Source organism: Spea bombifrons, chromosome 1, assembly GCF_027358695.1.
Source record: "Spea bombifrons isolate aSpeBom1 chromosome 1, aSpeBom1.2.pri, whole genome shotgun sequence".
Lineage (NCBI taxonomy): Eukaryota > Metazoa > Chordata > Amphibia > Anura > Pelobatidae > Spea > Spea bombifrons.
Window position 1 is genome coordinate 53,368,676 of NC_071087.1, and position 20,154 is coordinate 53,388,829.

Consider the following 20,154-nt stretch of genomic DNA (forward strand, 5'->3'; position numbering starts at 1 on the left):
ACCAAGGTTAAGTATTTTTTCTACAAAACGTGTTCATTTTGCTTTAATATACTGAAAAACGTAAAGCTAAAGCTTTTGAATTACAAGCAGCGGAAGTGTTGTTTTGCATAATAATTATTTTGCATCACAGTTGCATCACCCTATTTACAACTTATCCTGCATACATTTTATATATATATAAAAAAAACAGATTTCTAAAATGTTGAAAATATGTTCTATACAAATAAATACTCAGAAAAAAAACTGAAAATGAAATAAATGTTAATAAATTATACGGATACAACAATTGCATGCTTACTGATTTAAACAGAGAACCACTGCTATAGAATAAATTATTTTTTTAAATGTGGTTGTTTGCATAAAATGTGCTACTGTAGATGGGGAATTTGTTATCCATTCTAGTAAATAAGCTTTTTAGCTGCCATCAGGGTGTTCTTCAAAAGCATGGCAACTGTCATTGGTCCTACACCTCCTGGGACGGGTGTGATAAAACCCGCCTTTTCCTTTACCCCTAAAAAGAGCGAAAAAAACACAACAGCTTGTTACAAAACCAAAGTTATTTGCTGTCAGTAATAAAATACATGCTTCAATGAAATGAAAGGATTTAACTTCTGTGGTAAATGTTGCGCACACTGATAATCAAAGCATAATTTTTTAAGTAAATGTAAAATAACCTAGTACTGCCACACTACTTTTATGACATTGCATTCTAAATACATAGATATTAATATGAAGTTAATTCCCCTTTTACAGCTATAACAGCTTCCACTCTTCTGGGAAGGTTTTCATCAGGTTCTGGAGTGTTTCTGTGGGAATCTTTTGCCCATTCACCCGTTCATTAGAGCATTTGTGAGGACAGGCAGTGGTGCTGAACGAGAAGGCCTGGCTCGCAATCTCCGTTCCAGTTCATCCCAAAGGTGCTGGGGTTGAGGTCTTCTGGGAAATAATAATAGAAAAAGGCTCCAGGCACTCATGGGTTCCATCAGGCAGATTTATTGGAAGAGATGAACAACAACGTTTCAACCTCACGATGAGGTCTTTATCAAGTTGAACTTGATAAAGACCTCATCGTGAGGTCGAAACGTTGTTGTTCATCTCTTCCAATAAATCTGCCTGATGGAACCCATGAGTGCCTGGAGCCTTTTTCTATTTTGATTTACTGGGGAGCTGGCCCAGCTAAGCACCTGAGTTCCTGTGGGGAGTGAGTGCAGATTCCTGATTCTGGTGACTTTCTGGGAAATAATGTCATATTCAAGAAATTTGCTTCTGTACCATTTGATTATAATAAATACTGGGCACCAGTAGTTGTAGATATTTATACATTACATGATTACATTTTATTAATAGAGATTCTGTAGCACTATTACAATAATGGGAAAGTGAAAACTGACAATTATAGACAATACTGGCACATAAGCTGAAGAGGGCTCTGCACTTGCGAATTTACAATATATTAGGAAGGTTGAGGGGGGAATGAGACTGCATGCGTAAAAGTGATGTGAATGTAGTAGGGGGTTGTGGAGAAGCTAGTTGCATGCAGATATCAAAGGTGGTTTCTTTCCAGATGTAGGTTTGTGGTATTAGGCATATAGATTGTGTGCTTCTCTGAAAAGGTTTTATATACACACACCACCCATTGGGAGCACTTCAATTCCAATGAGCACTTTAATACTTTTTGCAGCATTTCCCTCACTGTATGTTTTATTCACATATGAATAATAATATCTATTTTCAAAATTAAAATGAGATATTTACTCAACCCCACTTTGGTCATTAGCTTAAAAAGACCTGAAATGTTTCCCTAGTGTTTGTCCAGTGTGAGTCACATTGACTTCTGCTCGGGACAGACTGGGCTCTTTCACTTAACCTGTGGTGTTATAAGCCTGACAATTAGCAAAAATAATGATCAACCTCACATCGTGCACATATCAGAAGGATTTCATTAGTAGAATTTAGTTAACTGATCATTGAAAACATAAAAAAATATCTAGGCATGTGTATCAAAAGAGAATTGTACCGTCTAAGACAGGGGCGTCCAACATTTGATAAAATCTTTGTTTATGAATGCTTTGGTCCACTAAAAACTAAAGAAAATGATCTCCCCTAGAAATATATATATTACATGTAGTAGTGCTAGAAGATATAATACTCAATCTTGGTCAGTTTAATAATATGTGGATATAATCCTAATTACGTATATAAGGTTTACATGAAGAATTGCTTAACATGCTAAATAGCAGCTCGGGGCTTCCCTTTTCATTTTTTTACTGTTAAGGAACTGGCATTACTAATATAAGTAAAATGTAGGGAGGAGACATAAAAAAACCCTAAAAACTAAAGCATCCTGTTCAAGTAGTTTGAACATGTAAAAAAAATAGCAAATCCATGAAAATAATGAGTCATTGCAGTTTTGGTGCCAAATATTATCACACTGTATCTCAAATCATTTCCCAAGTTTTCTCCCTCACGTCTTTGCCTTTTGGCTGAGATCAAGTGAGTACCTGTGCGAGGGAGAAAATTCGAAACACTGGTCTTAAAGTGACACTTTAAGACACACGGTTATCGTATGCACTTTAATGGATATGTTAGCTGCATGGTTCCTTTAAATTTTCATCCAATATCATTTGCCCTACTCCCTACCCTTGAGCTAAATGTCCTTCAGGAAAGACATTTGGCTGAACAAATCTACCTGCACATGATCTACTAACATCCAGTCAGCTCCAGCTCTGATGAAAGCTGTGTGCAGGGGTCTGTGCACATGTATAAAGTTCTCCCATTGATTCATACCAAAAATTAACCACTTCATGCAGACAATCAGTGCCAAGAAATGTCAGATTATGGAGGAAGAAGGTTTTGCAGCATGGCTTTTTTTCTCATTTTGGAAGAATGTATATTAAAGTATTCTGTAAGGACCCTGTTCCAGGCTGTGTTTTTGCCTTAGTCCAGCTAAAATGGCTGTGACACCCTTGGAATTGGGGTTTCCTGAGTTTGTATCAACAGTCTTTTGTGTGTACATCCTGCAAATTGCAGACTAACTACAGAAGGACTTCAGTTAGCTGCTACATCTGTGGTAGTGCTTCCTGCTGGACTATGGCTATAGGAAGCGATCATGTTAGAGTGCCTAGTGTGACCTGGCTTGCAGTAATGACAGTTCTGACTTTTTCAATCCTGACCTAGGCTAGTTCCTGTTGTTGCCTGATTGCTGTCTGTACTGACTTTTGGCATGATTCCTGACATTCCGTATCTCTCCATTCCTGAACCTGGCCTTGACGGGGAACCATTTGGAGGGCATACTCCTCGACACCAAAATTGAGATTTTGGTCTCGAGGAGTACATACCTTGGAACCAGGATGCATCCATGGAGGCCCCACCTCGCAATTTACAGGATTTAAAGGATCTGCTGCTAACATCTTGGTGCCAGATACCACAGCACACCGTCAGAGGTCTAGTGGAGTCTATGTCTTGACGGGTCAGGGCTTTTTGGCCTCCATGGATGCATCCTGGTGCCATGTGTTTTCCAGGTAAGCAACACGCACGCACTCGGCCATCCACGTGATTTTAAATAAAACATGATTCATCAGACCAGGACACCCTCTTCCAGTGCTCCGTGGTCCAGTTCTTATGCTTGTGTGCCCATTGTAGGTGCTTTCGGCAGTGGACAGGAGTCAGCATTGGCACCCTGGCTGCTCTACAGCTACACATCCACATATGCAACAAACTGCAATGAACTGTGTGCTCTGACACCCTTCTCTCAGAACCAGCATTACCATTTTGGATTTGACCACACGGGCCAACCTTCACCCCCCATGTGCATCAATGAGCCTTGGCGAACCATGACCCTGTGGCTAGCCATCACAATTTTGCCTGTGTCAAGGTCGCTCAGATACTTATACTTGCCCATTTTTTCTGCTTCTAACACATCAACTTTGAGGAAAAAATATTCACTTGCTGCCTAATGTATCCCATCTGCTGACAGGTGCCATGAAAACAAGATTATCAGTGTTATTTACGTCACCTGTCAGTGGTCATAATGTTATGGCTGATCGCTATATATATATATATATATTTTTTTTTTTTTTTGATACCTCTGTAAGAGAGTTTAATTTTATAGCAGAGGTAACATGCCTAAATTAATATCTCACAAACATCTCACCTTTTGGTAATATACAACAAAGAAAGAGAAACATAGGATGAGGTTTACAGAGACATAACATAATGGAACCTGTTTATTCTTCGTATTTCTGCTAATAGATAAATGCATGTAAAAGTCCCTGGCAACAAAATACTTATAGGCTCACACGTGTAATACAGGATATGAGCCTGTTGCATAATTACAAAATAGTCCTAGAAGGGCATGTTAAGATCAGAGAAACTATGTGCTGCACATTAGCTTGCCCTGTGAACCAGTAATTAGTCATAAATGATTTTTTAAAATATGGGAATTGTGACTGAAACACCGTTAGAAGCTGCTCCTTAAGCCCAGGATAGGAACCAGAGATCAGGCATACGAAGGGTTAAACGAATAGAGCTCTTTGCACATTACCCCAAGCACAAGACACAACTGGTGAAACGGGCCTGAGGTTTATTGAAAACACACTGACGTAAATACACGCAGTAATCTTGATAAGAGCATGATCCTATTAGCAAACAACACTCAGACACCCTGGAGCCGCAGTCAGGCCACTACAGCCAGCAATACTCACATAACACAAAGTCACTGGTTTCGGGTGTTCCTGGGGGAATGGGGGCAATCCCGGGGTACAGATGGATAGCTTGGAGTCCCAAGGTCCGAGGGCGGGTCTCAGAACGCCAGTGACATGATAGGGTAATAATATCATGCTCTTATCTTGGTAGATTTACATAACAAAAACACTATAAATATATAAAATCATAAAGGAATCACAGCAAAATTGTCTTTGCAGCCCTATATCTGTGACATCAACAAAAACTGCAGTATTGTAATTAAAATCAATGAGCATATGCTATACAAAGGAGTTAATAGTATATGAAAGTCACAGGAAGACACAGATATCTAATGCTCCCAACTAGATTAAATAGTCTAGGATATCGATGTGGCACAGCCATGTATTTTAAAATCAAACATGACTATGAAGAGATCAGCTTTCCAAAAATGTGTGAAAGCAAAGGAAGCTTGCTTCTGCCTCTAGAGCCCCAAGTCAAACAATACACCCCTATAGAATGTAAACTTCCTCCTCACCTGTTGTTCTGTAAGTCAAAGTGTTATGTTATATACTACTTGTTATGTTCTGTCTAGCCATTGTACAGCGATACGCTAACCTTAAGAGTTGTTGAAGCAGTGGCGTAACCACAGGAGTTGCAGCAGTCGCAACATGTGAGTTGGCCCGTCTCTCAGAGGCAACCACCTCCGGTCCAGCTCGGAAGGGTCTTTCTACACAATTGTGACGCAGCACGAAGAGAGACAGGCGCGCAGGAGTGGTTCCATGTCTGTTCTTTCCTTCTTCTGTCTCAGCGGTAGAAGCGCCTCCCCTCAAAGAGCATTAGTGACTGGAGGACCAGCGGTAGAGAGCCTTATGTAGGGATGGCTGTTGTACATGTTTATTTGGGGGGCTTGCCTGTAGAGAGCATATAGATGCCAGGGAGGGTTGCAAGGAGATCTCAAGCCAAGGAAGTCTTGTGAACAATTTCTCCATTGGTGGGCAAGGCAATGATAATGAGCCTGCCTATATAAATAACACAGGGTGGCATATGACTAGCACATTGTGGCCTGTAGCAAGTAGGGCCAAGTGGCTCAGACATTCTTAGTCCATACACTAATACACTCACGCTAACACTGTACATTAACACATTCACTCGTACCTTGATCTGGATCTCAGAGCAGCTTACACACAATTCGGACTGTCCCTTTTTGAAGAATTCATACTAGTTGATACTCGGTTACAGAGGTGTCTGAATGCACCTGCCGCACCTGCCTCATCGCACCCATAGATCCATCACTACACCAATCACATCTCAATGTCTATGAGGCTGTGATGTCAATGTTACGAACACAGAGCAGGGATGTAGCTTTATATATATATATATATATATATATATATATATATATATATATATATATATATATATATATATATATATATATACACATACATACACAAACACACATTAGACTAGAATGTATAATTATGAATTTGTTAAATTTGTTAATGTGAATGTCCGGAATAAACAAAAAAACTAAACAAAAGAGGAAGGTCCGAATTTTTGTTTGAAACCTATGGCTTTTTCCCTCATCATTTCCGTGTCTCTGCTTCTATGTACGCATATTGTTCAGTAAAAGTATTCTGTTGCCTTATTAAAAACAGTGTGCATGGGATTTCCTTGTGTAACATCCAAGTTACAAAAAAACACATTAAAATAAATATTGCTGTTCTTGCCAAGTGTTATACTTTGTGGGCAACAGTTTTCAAAATTAAATTGTATGTCCTGGATTAGTTACCTTCAAAATCCACGTCACCAACTAACATTGGTCTTCCTGTAATTGGATCATCTATATGATTAATCCCCACATCAATTATAGCAGCACCTTCTTTAATCATGTCAGCTGTGATTAATTTTGGAATACCTGTAATAATAATTTAAAAAAAAGTTACCATAGCATAACAAATTTTTCAAGCTACTGGTGCGAATTATCTGGCTGGCAGGTTGTGCATACATGTCACCAATGCTACTTTGGCAATAGTTGTATTTTTTTTTCTTTTATCAGTTTCGTTTTGTATTTGTGTTTGTTATAATATTTGCCTTGAAGGTAAGAATAATTTTTTTCTACTTTTTATATTAACCTATATTGATCTCTATCAACACACCTTAAAAAAATCATAGATGGCTCCTAAATCATGTACTGTCTGGCTACTAAATGATACAGTTATGTATCCCCGGAGTGTATCAACTGTATTTGCTGTATATATATATCATATATATATATATATGATATTCTAAAGGCCATGAGGTCCCAGAACCAAGGAGCAAAACTTGACACTTAAAAGGCATCGTTCTCTGGGCCATAACAGTATGGAATCCCTTTGGGCTACTAATCTGTAGTGAATTTTTCCACTGAATACAGTCAGTATTTGTGATGGAACCCTCCATCACTGGGGCCGCTGGAGAGGCCTGACAGCCAGCCTCCTCCCTATTGACTATGGGCCCTGGCTTTGTCTTTACCCCCAGAAGTATATCATCTCATCATCTCAAGCTATTGGCGTCTTTCATAAATGATACTCACTGTCCTTTGGTTATTTTGAGCCTATCAATCACTTCACAATAACATTAGCTATCTCATATTCCCTGGGTTCTATAAATTAACAGAGACATCTAAAAGTTTCTGTCTGGCTCCCATTCACCCTCTACATATCACTTTCTATCCCTGCAAAATTATTGAATTAGTATATACAAACACATATTGGCTTCCAACTGTGTACTCATTAAGAAAATGACTTCATTGCTTTTTAATTGTGTCTCTGGGCACATGAACCTATCAATAAAGTGCCAGGAGAGATTCTAACAAATAAAATATCACAAGGGTATGATGCAATATCAAAGAATAATTGGTGTGTTTTACTGATACATAGGAATTGAGCTAGCGTTCCTACTGTCCTTGGCACAAACTGACGGAAAATGAAAAAGCATATTTGGTTTCGCTACACAACCCATATATCAAGACTTGCAGGTTGGGCAGATCCTGGGAATATACTTTCCAACAGTATTTAAAGAACTTTAAGACCCACACCTTCTTCCAGTAAACTAATTCAAATAAGTGCCCTACCTACTGGACAAGAACATTGAAGCACATGAAGATTAAGTTTGATATTACACAGCTGGGGCTGTTCTGTGCCAAAAAGAAATGAATATAAGTGTTAGTCTTATTAGCATATTTATTTTCTATTTAAGCCATAACATTTATGACATATATGCCTGCAGTATCTTACCTACACAGTCTGCAGTACTTACACAGTCTGGTGGAATTTTTAAACAGTCACTAGGAAATATTGTTTGTATGTAATATTGTGTTTACATAGAAATGACCAGAATGCAAACAAACCCTGTAGGATGAGCTCATCTGCATAGTTGGTGAGGTGACTGTCACCATTATAGCTACAACTGTGTGTTTCCCTGCAAGTGCTGTATAGGAAAGCATCTGCTCTTGGACTTGGTGCATGTGAACCCTAATCATCTGATACAGATTATGTTGTCCTATTTTAATTGCCTCGAGAACATTCTCAAAATATCGCCTTGGCCTCTGTGTGTCTTACTTATCTGGATTGTTTTCTTAGACATTTTCATGCACAATTAGGAGTTCTATAACCTTTATTTCTGCCTGTTGTGCAGCTGTGTTCACTGCCTTTCTTACCTTTCTTTCAGCAAGGCTATATGCTTTCCTGATCTTTCTGATTGCTTAAAAACTTGGCTATCTTTGACTTTCAAAGTCATGTTTTTCATTGTCATCATATATATAAATATACAGTGGTCACTCTAGTCTTTGCAAGGTTTATGCATGCAATATACATCACAAAGACTAGTAAATACTACCACAACTTAAGACGACTTGTTGAGTTCCTACTTCCCAGTTCTGGGACTAAGATACTCACTTTACATCATTGATCTGCTAGACCTTCTATATCTTCTCCTGAAATCCACCAACTTAAAACCTTATAGCTGAATCTGAGCTACCTGCCACAGCCTTCTCTGTTCTTTTCAGTACCTTATGTTGTAGTAAAACAAAACTATGTTGTAAGGTCCTAGCAATAACATAATCTTACAGTTTGTAGAACTGTGGCTGATACAGGTGTTATCTGCTAATTTAGCTCCTTGTCACCGCCATCTATTCTGTCAACAGCTAACTGCGCATAAACTAGTACAGACTAACCATCCTAACTTAATTTCTGTTTTTTTTAGAAACCTATCAGTTTCTGTATCTAACTTAGGGCAGCGACACATGAAACTCTTAGTTATTTCATTCTGGCTCTACACAGATCACTGTAAATCCTACACAGTTGCTCAATCTCCTCAAATGGTAGAGCCATCTTTGGATGGGGTGAAGACAAAATAGATGTTATACTGTAATTTCCATGCACAGATCACTAATACGATAGAACAGGCTTCCTCAAACTTTGGGTCAGGGCACACTACTGAGTTGCAGCAGGGCTCTCATACTGTTGAGCTCTGGGATGTTATGCTTCTTCATGGCATGCAATATCAAGTGAGCAATGTAAGGGACCTACTGGTCACTGAGGGAGAGACTTGCAAGAATGTGCTATTTTACTAAAATGAAGGATGCAAAAAATATATATATATATAATATAAAGTCACAAGCAACAACTTGCAGGTTGTTATTGGTTTTGTTGTTAGAAAATACAAGCAATGATAATTTTCCTCTGATTGATTACTGTCTGCCAAAAGTGTTACACATTAAAAAACAGGCTCTGTAATGGCTCTGTATTGTTAAACAAAACTACTACAAGGAGAAATCTGAAATTTGAATTCTATTTCTCCTCCTTTCATTAAACCCTTCGTGACAAAGGCTGATTTTACTTTTTGTACCCTTCGTGACAATGGCCGTTTTAACATTCCTGCGCTGCTCGTGTTTAGCTGTAATTTTCTTCTTTCCCGTTTACTGAACCCACACACATTATAAATTGTTTTTTTTTCAGGACAAGAAGGGCTTTCTTTAGATGACTGTTTTGATTGTATCATATTATTTACTATTAAAAAAAGTATGGTGAAAAATTTAGAAAAAAAAAATGACTTTCTAACTTTTAGTTGAAAAATCTTTTACTCATCTATAAAAGGTAATGAAAAAAACTGCTAAATAGATTCTTCTATTTGTCCTGAGTTTAGAAATACCCAATGTTTTTATGTTTTTTTGCTTTTTTTTCTACACATTATGGGGCAATAAGTACAGGCAGCGTTTTGCTATTTCAAAGCCATTTTTTCCAAATCTGGTAATTCTTCCCCCCATGTGCCATTTCGGGTATATTTGAAGCCAGCCAATGAAATTTGCCCCATCAAGTCATATATTTTTGAAAACTAGACAGCCCAGGGTATTCCAGATGCTAGTATTTTTCAACCCTTTCCAAGCACTAATTCTACCATCAGCCTTTGTCAAACTTTATGGTAGTAATTTTTTTTGCATTTGTTTTGTCACACACATTTTACTTCAGGTATGAATAAAAAGGTTCTCGTATATGTCACTATCACAAAACACCCCAATATGTGTTTGGCAACATCTCCTGAGTACAGCGATACCTCACATGAATGATTTTGCATGGCTGTTTTGGGGCAAAAGGGCCACATTTGGGACATGCGCATTTTTCAATGTTGAACTTTGGCATTTGGGGATCCACTGCCCATGCCCTATTTGGTACATCTTTGAGCTGGGCCATTTCAGTGTGCCCAACAAAACCATATATTTTTGAAAACTAGACACACCAGAGTATTTCAAATGCTGGTATTTTAACTCTTTGCATGCACACATTTTACCACCAGAATTTTTTCAAAGTTCAAAGCATGGGTTTGTCATTTTTGAGGGGAACTAAAAGGCCACATTTGGTACGTGTGCATTTTTCTAATTGGAAATTAGATGTGTGGCCATCCTTCCCCCCCGTGTTAATTGGGACATTGTTGAACCTGGCCAATTCAATTTATTTCCCATTAAATCATACATTTTTTAAAAGTAGACACCCCATGGGCATTTAATATGCCAGTATTTTAACTCTTTCCATGCGAGAATTGTTTTAAGCTAATGTGCTAATTTTAGGACTTGCTCACAAAAATATATTTTTTATATATATATTTTATGTTTTTTTGCCTTTTTAAAAAAATGTTTTAAAATTTTTTTTTCAACTTGAAGGTTCCCCTGATAGTGACATCAGTGGGAAATAATTTTTACATTTTACAGGTTTTTTTTACTATTTTTTTTCTAATTATTATTAATTTTATTTTATTTTTTAATTTATTTTTACTAATCACACTGTGATTAGAAAGCTGGGCTCCATTGACTTGCATGGTTGAATGCAGTACCTGTATTCAACCTGCTAGTGGAGCCAGAGTTCTCTAGAGGGTCTGGAGACCATCTAGCGAACTTTTTCATCTTTATTATTTTTTTTCTCGGGCCGCCGCCATCTTGCTGATGGCGAAGATCTCCGGAGCGGTCACAGTCCATCCAAATGTAAGTGTTTGGTGTCGCTGGATGTCTCCTGATCGAGGCATTCCAGCGACACCATTTAAGTTTAGGAGGTGATTGTTGATCGCCTCCTAAACGCTTTTAAAACGGGCGTCCGCCGGCATACAATGTATGGCGGTTGTTGACGCCCCGGGGAGGGGCCAGACACGGCACCTGGTGCCGATCGTGTCGTTGCTGAATGCCTCGACGTCGAGGCATTACAGCAATGCCGTTTGGGTGCAGAAAGCGAACGTAGATCGCTTTCTGCACCCGTTTAAAGACGTGCCGGTTCTGGCACGTCATTTGTCGTAAACGACTTGTTTTTCCGTGCCGTGCCAGAAACGGCAATTGTCATTAAGGGGTTAAACTTTATTTTTCCACTGGAAATTCTTACCTGCAGCTACGATTACAATATCTGCTAGCTGTGTGTGTCTCTTCAGAAGGTCTTTTGGGGTATACCTATGAGTAATTGTCACTGTAGCATCACCTGAAGATGAAAAAACACATAAATTATATACATAAAGTACTTTTTCTGGTCACGTCTTCCCACATGCCAAGCATAATTTTCTAGTACAGGACTTGCACAATTAAAAAAGCCATATGCAGGAAAGAGTATAGAATATAATTGCTGAACAGAATAGTAATGTGCAACACTTACACTGTCCTCTGAATGCCTAACTTCATTATGCTTCACTTTATCTAATTCTTAATGTAACATCATTATTGGATGGGCTTGCCGTAGCTGTGCTATCCAACCGCTTGTAATTCCACCTCCCTCTAGCTACTGAAACTGGTAAATAGCATCAACCAGTGGCGGAACATCCAGGGTCGCGACTGCGACCGGGCCCTGGAGTTCTGCCAGTCAGGGGGGGGCCAAGAGGTGCAGAGCGGTAGTTTTCAGCAACCGCTCGGCGTCCTTCTGCCTCCTCTGCTCCCTGCCGCCACCCCAACTGCAGTGTTGGGAGCGTGAGGCGTCTGTCTGTATGACATCATATACCGGCGCTCAGCAGTGAAGCCGCGCACACCGCGCCAGAGCAGCGGGACAGAGGCCTCGCGCTCTCACCACAGGACTGCACGGTAAGTGACCTACAAAGGGGAGTAGGGAGAGGCTAGATAGTGAGAAGGGAGGGGGGTAGGGAGAGGGTAGATAGTGAGAAGGGAGGGAGGTAGGGAGAGTGTAGATAGTGAGAAGGGAGGGGGTAGGAAGAGGGGTAGATAGTGTGAGAGGGGGACAGGGGTAGATAGTGTGACAAGGGGGGGTAGATAGTGTGAGAAGGGGGTAGATAGTGTGAGGGGAAAAAATCATGTTTTTTTTGGGGGGGTGCCCTTAACAGATTCTCGCACCGGGGCCCTGAGGCTTCTAGTTACGCCCCTGGTAATGCTGCTTGAGAGTTTCATTTGGGTTAAAAGGCAGTGCAGTGCCACTGACTCAGCTCATTGGTTAGCAATATGGTCATGAAAAAATAGAATGCATTCACCAAACTTGGGGTACCTCGGTGCAGTGGAGGGTTAAGAAATAAAAAAAACCCTAATAAAGTTGGCAACAAATATATAAACATAATATAAATGAGAGGTTTTGGTTATACGAATTGGCCAAAGCATAATTAAGCTCACCCGCCACGTCAAGGCACACTCTCAATAGGGTGAGAACCTACTCTCACCTCCTACATAGTGGGCACACAAAGCAGTTTATACTGCTACCAAAACCTTATTAATGTGTTGGGGGAGGTGCAATTAAACCTCCTCCCTATTAACCCCTGGACAGCAAGCTGCAACCAGACTAATGAGGAGCCAACAACCTCAAAAATGTGCAAACATGGAAAGGAAAAAAAGTCGGTGCGCTAAGCTAGTCTCAGGCTCAAATAATACAAATGTATAATATGAGGCCTACCAAACAGTGTGAGCATGCTGCAAAAACAGTGTATTGGCTGTACAATGTATACAAAAAAACAAAATACCGTTAAGAAATATATGTCACATAGTGTGACGGAATCCCCAATATTAATGCCTTAGATGGGCGTTTTTTGAATATTATTTGCTGGTATGCTCTGAATTCTTGCTTTGTTTCGTGTATTTATTGGTCATAATTATTCTAGCAGCAACCTGGAAATCTGAATGTGCATGCCTTTTATGCTTTTTAGGTTGTGCGCTCCCCCAATGAATAAATATATGAACATAAATCTTGTATGACCTATTCTCTACCTATATACCAAATACAAATATACAAAATATACAAATATACAAAAACAATAATAATTAGTGCAAAAATTGAGAATTTGGGAATATTGAAGATATTCAAGTGAGTCAATTAGGAAAGAAAGGGAGCATTAAAAGAATTTCAAGCTCATTTAATTGAACAGGTCTATGTCTACAAGAAAGTGGACCTGCGAACAGTAAATTTATATGTTGTCACTAACTTATTGTTTTGTAACCATTCATTTCAATCTTCTATCATAATGATGCTGCCAATTGTGATATAGATTTACGAGTACCCAAAAAAACTACAGTAATTAAATTTCACAGTTGTGCAATATCTTATTTTAATGTCTGAAAAGTAGTTACAATTGTTTGCTATGGTGATGAAAACACTTTTCAACCTTTGCACCAGAACTAAGTTTTGCACATAACCCTCATAGAATCACATAAAATGCAAGTGGTCTATGTAATTCATTAACTAGTTTATGGCATGGTGTATGCTAATTAATTGCATTTACTCTGCCAAGTCATGTAGTAATAAATTGAATGCGATGCTATATAACTTACCTCCAGGTCTCTCATGTTTCCCGTCCGTGTGCAGCAGCATTGATATTGGCATGCCCACATTCTTAGATCTTCCGGCAACTACTACATTTTTCCCAAATGTTTCTATCCCTTGCAAGATGATATTTGAGAATATCTGTTAGTGCAGTGAATCAAGTGCAAAAAAACCCATCTGTTACAATGTACAAAAATATTTACTTACAGTTTAGAACAATTAATTTTTTGGACATGTATCAAAAAGATGTACCGTATTTGCTCGATTATAAGACGACCCTGATTATAAGACGACCGCCCAAAATCTGAATAATAATTAATGAAAAAAGAATATAAGACGACCCTATAGGAAAAAAGGTTTTACCAGTAAATGTTAATTCATGTAAACTATGTGAACAATTGTTTGTTAATAAAAGCTATGGTTGAGAAAAATATTTTGTTTTTATTTCCTTTTTTTCAACCTGCCCCCCAGTTATGCACATCTGCCCCCAGGCTTGCCACTCTGCCCCAGAAATGCCTTATACCCCTATATGCCACTGTGCCCCATGATATGCCTTTTAACCCTCTAAATGCCACTGTGCCCCATGATATGCCTTTTAACCCTCTATATGCCACTGTGCCCCATGATATGTCTTTTGACCCCCTATGTTCCACTCTGCCTCCAGAATTGCCTTAAACCCCTATATGCCACTCTGGCATTTAGGGGGTTAAAAGGCATATTATGGGGCAGAGTATCATATAGGGAGGTATAAGGCATTTCAGGAGTGGCGTATAGACGGTTAAAAGGCATTTCTGGAGGCAGAGTGGCATTAAGGGGGTTAAAAGGCATTTCACAGAGCACTCTGCCTCCAGAAATGCCTTATGCCCCCCCATTTAACACTCCCTCCCCCTCCCTCCCTCCTCCAAACTTACCGGTGCTTGAGCGGAAGTTGTCTACACGAATCGCGTAGAGCTCTACACGCTGCCCGGACTAAGCACCGGGTACTCAGAAGCACCGGTAAGTTGGGGGGGGGCATAACACAGGAGGATCCAAGTCTTAGATCTGGATCTTAGTCTCATAGTCAGACCTATTTGAGGTCTGATTATAAGACGACCCCGATTATAAGACAAGGGATATTTTTCAGGGCATTTGCTCGGGCAAATACGGTAGATTGTCTATGGATAATGTGTTCATATGGGTCTTTAAACATACGATATGTATTTCTCATATGAACAATTGCATGGAATTGTCAAATATGAATATGTGCATAGATGTTTGGTAGAAAAGCACTAACTTGAAAAGCAAATGCAGAAGCAAATATTGAATTGCTTAAAAAGACCCTCAAACAAAGAAACTCAGGAGAGAAAGACATGTGAGCTAGGACTTTAACAACATTTACATTTTATACCACCATTTTAAAGATCACCTGATTTAATCCACCTATAAAAAACGATTTGGTACACTGATAAACCCAATAACATATCAAACTGTGTCAATAAGTGATTTGGCAGGACTGAGCAGAAGATCACAGATCAAAAATGTTGCCCTGGTCATTTTCATAGGGGAATGTCATTATTACAATCCATATGTTGATGGCTTGTGGAAGCCAGAACTGAAATAAGTACATACAGTACATTTATTCTTGAAGGGGGGGGGGGGTGAAATATTGATTTTAACTTTGGGTGAGATATTGCTAATATGACATGTTGATGACATTGGATCAAAGTAGAACTGTCACATTTTCAAAATCCTATACTTCACAGTTCCATAGACTAAATAAATCTTTGCAGTTGTGTTTACATGTTACAGGGGGTTACAAGGCATATCATGGAGCACAGCGACATATAGGAGGGTATAAGGCATATCAGGGAGGCAGAGTGGCATATAGGGGGTATAAGGCAATTCTTGGGGCGAGTAGCAAGCCTGGGGGCAGATGTGCATAACTTGGGGGCAGGTTGGCAAATAAAAGGACATAAAAACAAAAAAAATATTTTTCTCAATCATAGCTTTCATTAAATATGAAAAAATAGTTTACATGAATTAATATTTACTGGTAAAACTTTTCCTATAGGGTAGTCTTATATTCAGGCTTTTTCTATTTTTTCCAAATTAATATTCAGATTTTGGGGGTTCGTCTTATAATCAGGGTCGTCTTATAATTGAGCAAACACGGTATTTAGAATGAGATGTCATAAAAGCCTTGGTGTAATGGTCAGGTGTCCTGTAACGTTTTTATAGTGTTTTGTATAATATATATATATATATATATATATATATATATATATATATATATATATATATATCTCACAGATCCTCTCCTGATAACATAGGAATGAATTGTGATAAGGTAAGATGAAGAACTCTTCAGTTCCTAGGTGTCTCTTTATCCATATCGTCTTTATCCTTTTGCATGTTTATACCCTATCACATACATAGGCACAGACCCATACATCCTACGATCTATAACATAAGTAAAACAGAGCTGTCAACTGCACACATCTTCCTTTCCTTACCTGTTCTTTTAATAATTTCCCAGACTGCCCCAGCAGTGGCAGGGATGATGGAATTCTGGTCCAGGCAAAGTCTTCCAATATTTACAATGTGGAAACCATCAACATCTTTTTCTGGTGCAACAGCATTGCATACTGCTCGCTCATTGATGTGATCTAAAACAGATGAGAGAATTTATTCAAATATATATATATATATATATATATATATATATATACACATATATTCTAATATATGGCGCCAACAATTTTAGCAGGGCAAGAAACAGTTTTCCAAGAAATACTTGGTTATAACTTTATAACTCAGTTTTTTTGCCATTTTTCTGTTTACATATGTTTAAGTTATTATTTAAGTAAACATACAGTGCAGTTTTTCCATAATTTATTCTCGTTAAACCTTTTCTATTCTCATGGCTCCAGAAAGGACATTTCTAGTATTTTAGTGCTTGCTAAATTACACCAAAGCAATAAGGCATATCCATAAATTATGTGATTATATTTTAAATGCTCCATTATGTAGGATGTAGTTGACACATACATGTGTTTTAAGATGTTTTAAACCTTCACATATTTAGCATTTATAGTCATTTTACTAGCTAACACTGATAACAGTATTTTGCTAAAATAGAGTTTGTAATAAATAGCCAACTGGAGAACTTAAATCTGCTGAGCAGATGCCCTTGAAACCTCTCTCCCTTGGTTCTTTGTGTTCCAGGAAACCTAGTTTGACCAAGGAAAACAATGTAATTTCTGCTAGGGGTCAGGACACTAGCTTTGGGGACACAAGCTGTGTTATATTCTTGCCTGGAACGGCAGCCCCTATAACTATAACTCCTGTTGAACAAATTTCTATCATTACCGTAAATGTGTTTTATTAATGGGTCAATTATCTGGGTTTGACAAAAAACACCCACCCTCCCCTGAAGGCACATAGATAGGGTGGTGAGTATATGACATATTAATATACTGGGTCATGGGAAAACGTTTGAGGAACATTTGTTTAAAGCAATATTATCATGTACAAGCTTTTTATATAGCATTGTGAAACTTTTCTGATAGGTGGAGGCATATGCTCCAGGAGTAAGGGAAAAAAGAGGTAAGTCTCGACATCTGGACTTACCTCTCTATCTCCCTAACGTCCAGGAGGAGGCAGGGATGACCCTGCGAGGGAAGTGGGAGTTGCATCGAGTGTTAGTGTGTGTATGCCTGGGTATACATGTTACTGTCTGCCTCCCTGGGTATGCATGTTAGTGTGTGCCTGCCAGGGTATGCATGTTAGTGTGGATTGGTATGTGTGTGTGTCTACCTGGGTATTTTAGTGTGTGTCTGGTTACGTATGTTCATGTCGTTTTGGGTATGTATGTTAGTGTATGCATGTGTGTCTGCCTGGGTATGTTAGTCTGTGTCTCCCTGAGCATGTTAGACTGGGTGTCTTGATATGTTAGAATGTGAACCTGTGTCTTTATGTGTGTTAAAATGGGTAGCTGGGTATGTTAGCATACAGGATATACCTGGGTATGTTAATGTGTAAACATGTGTCTTTAGGTATGTTAGTGAAAGCTTGTCTAGGTATGTTCGTATGTGTGGGTGCCTCTATGTTAATGCGTGTCTGGGTTTTATTCTGTGAGCATGTGTCTTTGGGTATGTTAGTGTGAGTGCCTAGGTATTTAAGTGTACATGTGTCTTTGTCTAGGTATGTTATTATATGTGTGTCTGGGTATGTTTGTGAGTGTGTGTGTGTGGGGGGGTATATTAATGTGTGAACATATGTCTTTGGTGATTTTAGTATGTGTGTGACTAGTAGTGTCAGTGTGAGTACCTGGGTATGTTAATGTGGGTGTCTGGGTGTGTATGTTAGTCTGCATGCACATGTATGTAAGTGATGAGTTTCTGAATGTGTTAGTGCTGAGTGTCTAGTTGTGTTGGTGTGTCAGGGTATATGTGTGTGGTAGCGCAAGTGTCAGGGTGTGTGTTAGTGTCCCTCCCAGCCTTGCTTCTTCCTCAGATAGTTTACACAGAGTTTATGAGTTACTTGTTAATGACAATTTCCATCTATACAGATATAATAAATAGCATCCAAAAAGCTATACTCATATGAATTATGCCATTCTCTTTGTGATAAGCTTAAAAGACCATAAGCATTGTGATAAGACCATAAAATATGAATGAATATAAAGGCAGAGCAGTCTATTGCTTTAACAGTCCCAATTATAATATAGATGATAATCTGCCAATCTCACAACTTTATCTCTGGATCCTATTCTGTCTGGGGATCTTCCTCTTAGACATCCTGGTTTAGTGAATAGTGATTCAATAATTGTAACAAATTATCTTCTAATAGTTATTTTCAAGTCACCTCAATCCTTAGTGATGTTAGATACTTTTAAAAGGGCAGCAGCAATTCAGGGCTGCCAGCATGTTTGGGAGGGTGGCTGTAAGAGCTAGACCGTTGAATGTGAGACATGGAGGGGTGGTGTCGGTCCCAAAGCTAAAATTGAAATTTAAATTGGATAATGAGGTGTCCTCGAGGTATTGGGGAACAAATGTAGCACATACTGTCTCCAGTGCACCCCATTTTATTTGATGCTCTACCGAGTGCTATAGCTATTAATGGAGTCATGCATGGACGTTTTCTTAGAAAGAAAACACGCATGAGTTAATTTAATGGAATGATGAGAATGTGTAGGCAGATTCAGAGATGTACCTAGACATCAAGAGTGAAGGTTTTTTTTATAATTAAAATAAAATTAAAAATCAGCAGTGGCAGATAAAGAGCAGGTAGGGCCCTGGAGCAGCACTCCAGGAGTAGTCATTAGAAGTCCTCAGAATGCACCAATAGAGATGGCAAAATTTAAAATGTACAGGTTCTGCTGTCAGCCTACCAGTTTTGACTCCAGTGTACTACTTTTGGGTCAACAGAGGAACATTTTGCATCATAATTATAACAGCCTGGCAAAACAGTTCTGACAGACGATATTTTTTATTCTGTTCATGTGTAGGCTAAATTATAAAAAAAAAAATGTATGAGAGCCTAGGAAATAGGCATGAGGAACTTACCTCCAAATATGTAAAGACACATAGTAGTAGGGATGCAAGATGAAATAACATTTAATGAACCAGGGTCAGGTTAACTCCTAATTAGTTGTTAGTAGCAGACCTCTTCTGTCATTACAACATACAGTTTTACCCAGGCTTTGTGTCTACGTTAAATGGAGGTGCTTCTATATAAGACGGTTTGTGTTGACCCAGTGTATTATTACAATATAATGCTACAGCACTAGAATGTACACATGTGAATAATACCTCAGATGAGGTGGTTTACCCCTTAATGACAAAGCCCATACATGTACAGGCTCAAAATGCATTGTTTTCAATGGGTTTAGGGACCACCCATTGTCCTTAAGGGGTTAAGTTCCTTCTCCTTCTAGATAATCTCCAGTGATAAAGTGCATGTATGTATGTTAACATTATATTGATAAACAAGAGGCCATTTTTAAACAATGTTACCAATACCAATCATAGACTGTATGCGTATCCAGTGCTGACATCATCAAGGTTTATGTGTGAGGTTTTGCATATCTGGTTTGAATAGACTAATCTGTCAAAATAAAGACAAACCCTGAAAATCAAGGTCTGACTCCAGCTGAGGCTCAGCCAGATGGGAATCAGAGATGGGAGTGAGATGAGTCACTGACTGCTGTTACACACACCTACTA

The 20,154-nt window shown here is 38.8% G+C and overlaps 1 protein-coding gene across 1 annotated transcript in view; it reads right to left on the reverse strand.

Moving 5' to 3' along the window:
• Nucleotides 1-247: 247 nt before the first annotated feature.
• Nucleotides 248-20,154, reverse strand: part of MTHFD2L (methylenetetrahydrofolate dehydrogenase (NADP+ dependent) 2 like) — a 37,698-nt gene continuing 17,791 nt past the window's right edge. The window contains exons 4-8 of the mRNA XM_053461619.1: nt 16,442-16,594; nt 13,958-14,065; nt 11,589-11,681; nt 6,476-6,601; nt 248-511 (exon numbers count right to left, since the gene is read on the reverse strand). Of these exons, the coding sequence (XP_053317594.1) occupies nt 399-511; nt 6,476-6,601; nt 11,589-11,681; nt 13,958-14,065; nt 16,442-16,594 (593 nt within the window). The 3' untranslated portion in view covers nt 248-398. The remainder of the gene's footprint in view (nt 512-6,475; nt 6,602-11,588; nt 11,682-13,957; nt 14,066-16,441; nt 16,595-20,154) is intronic.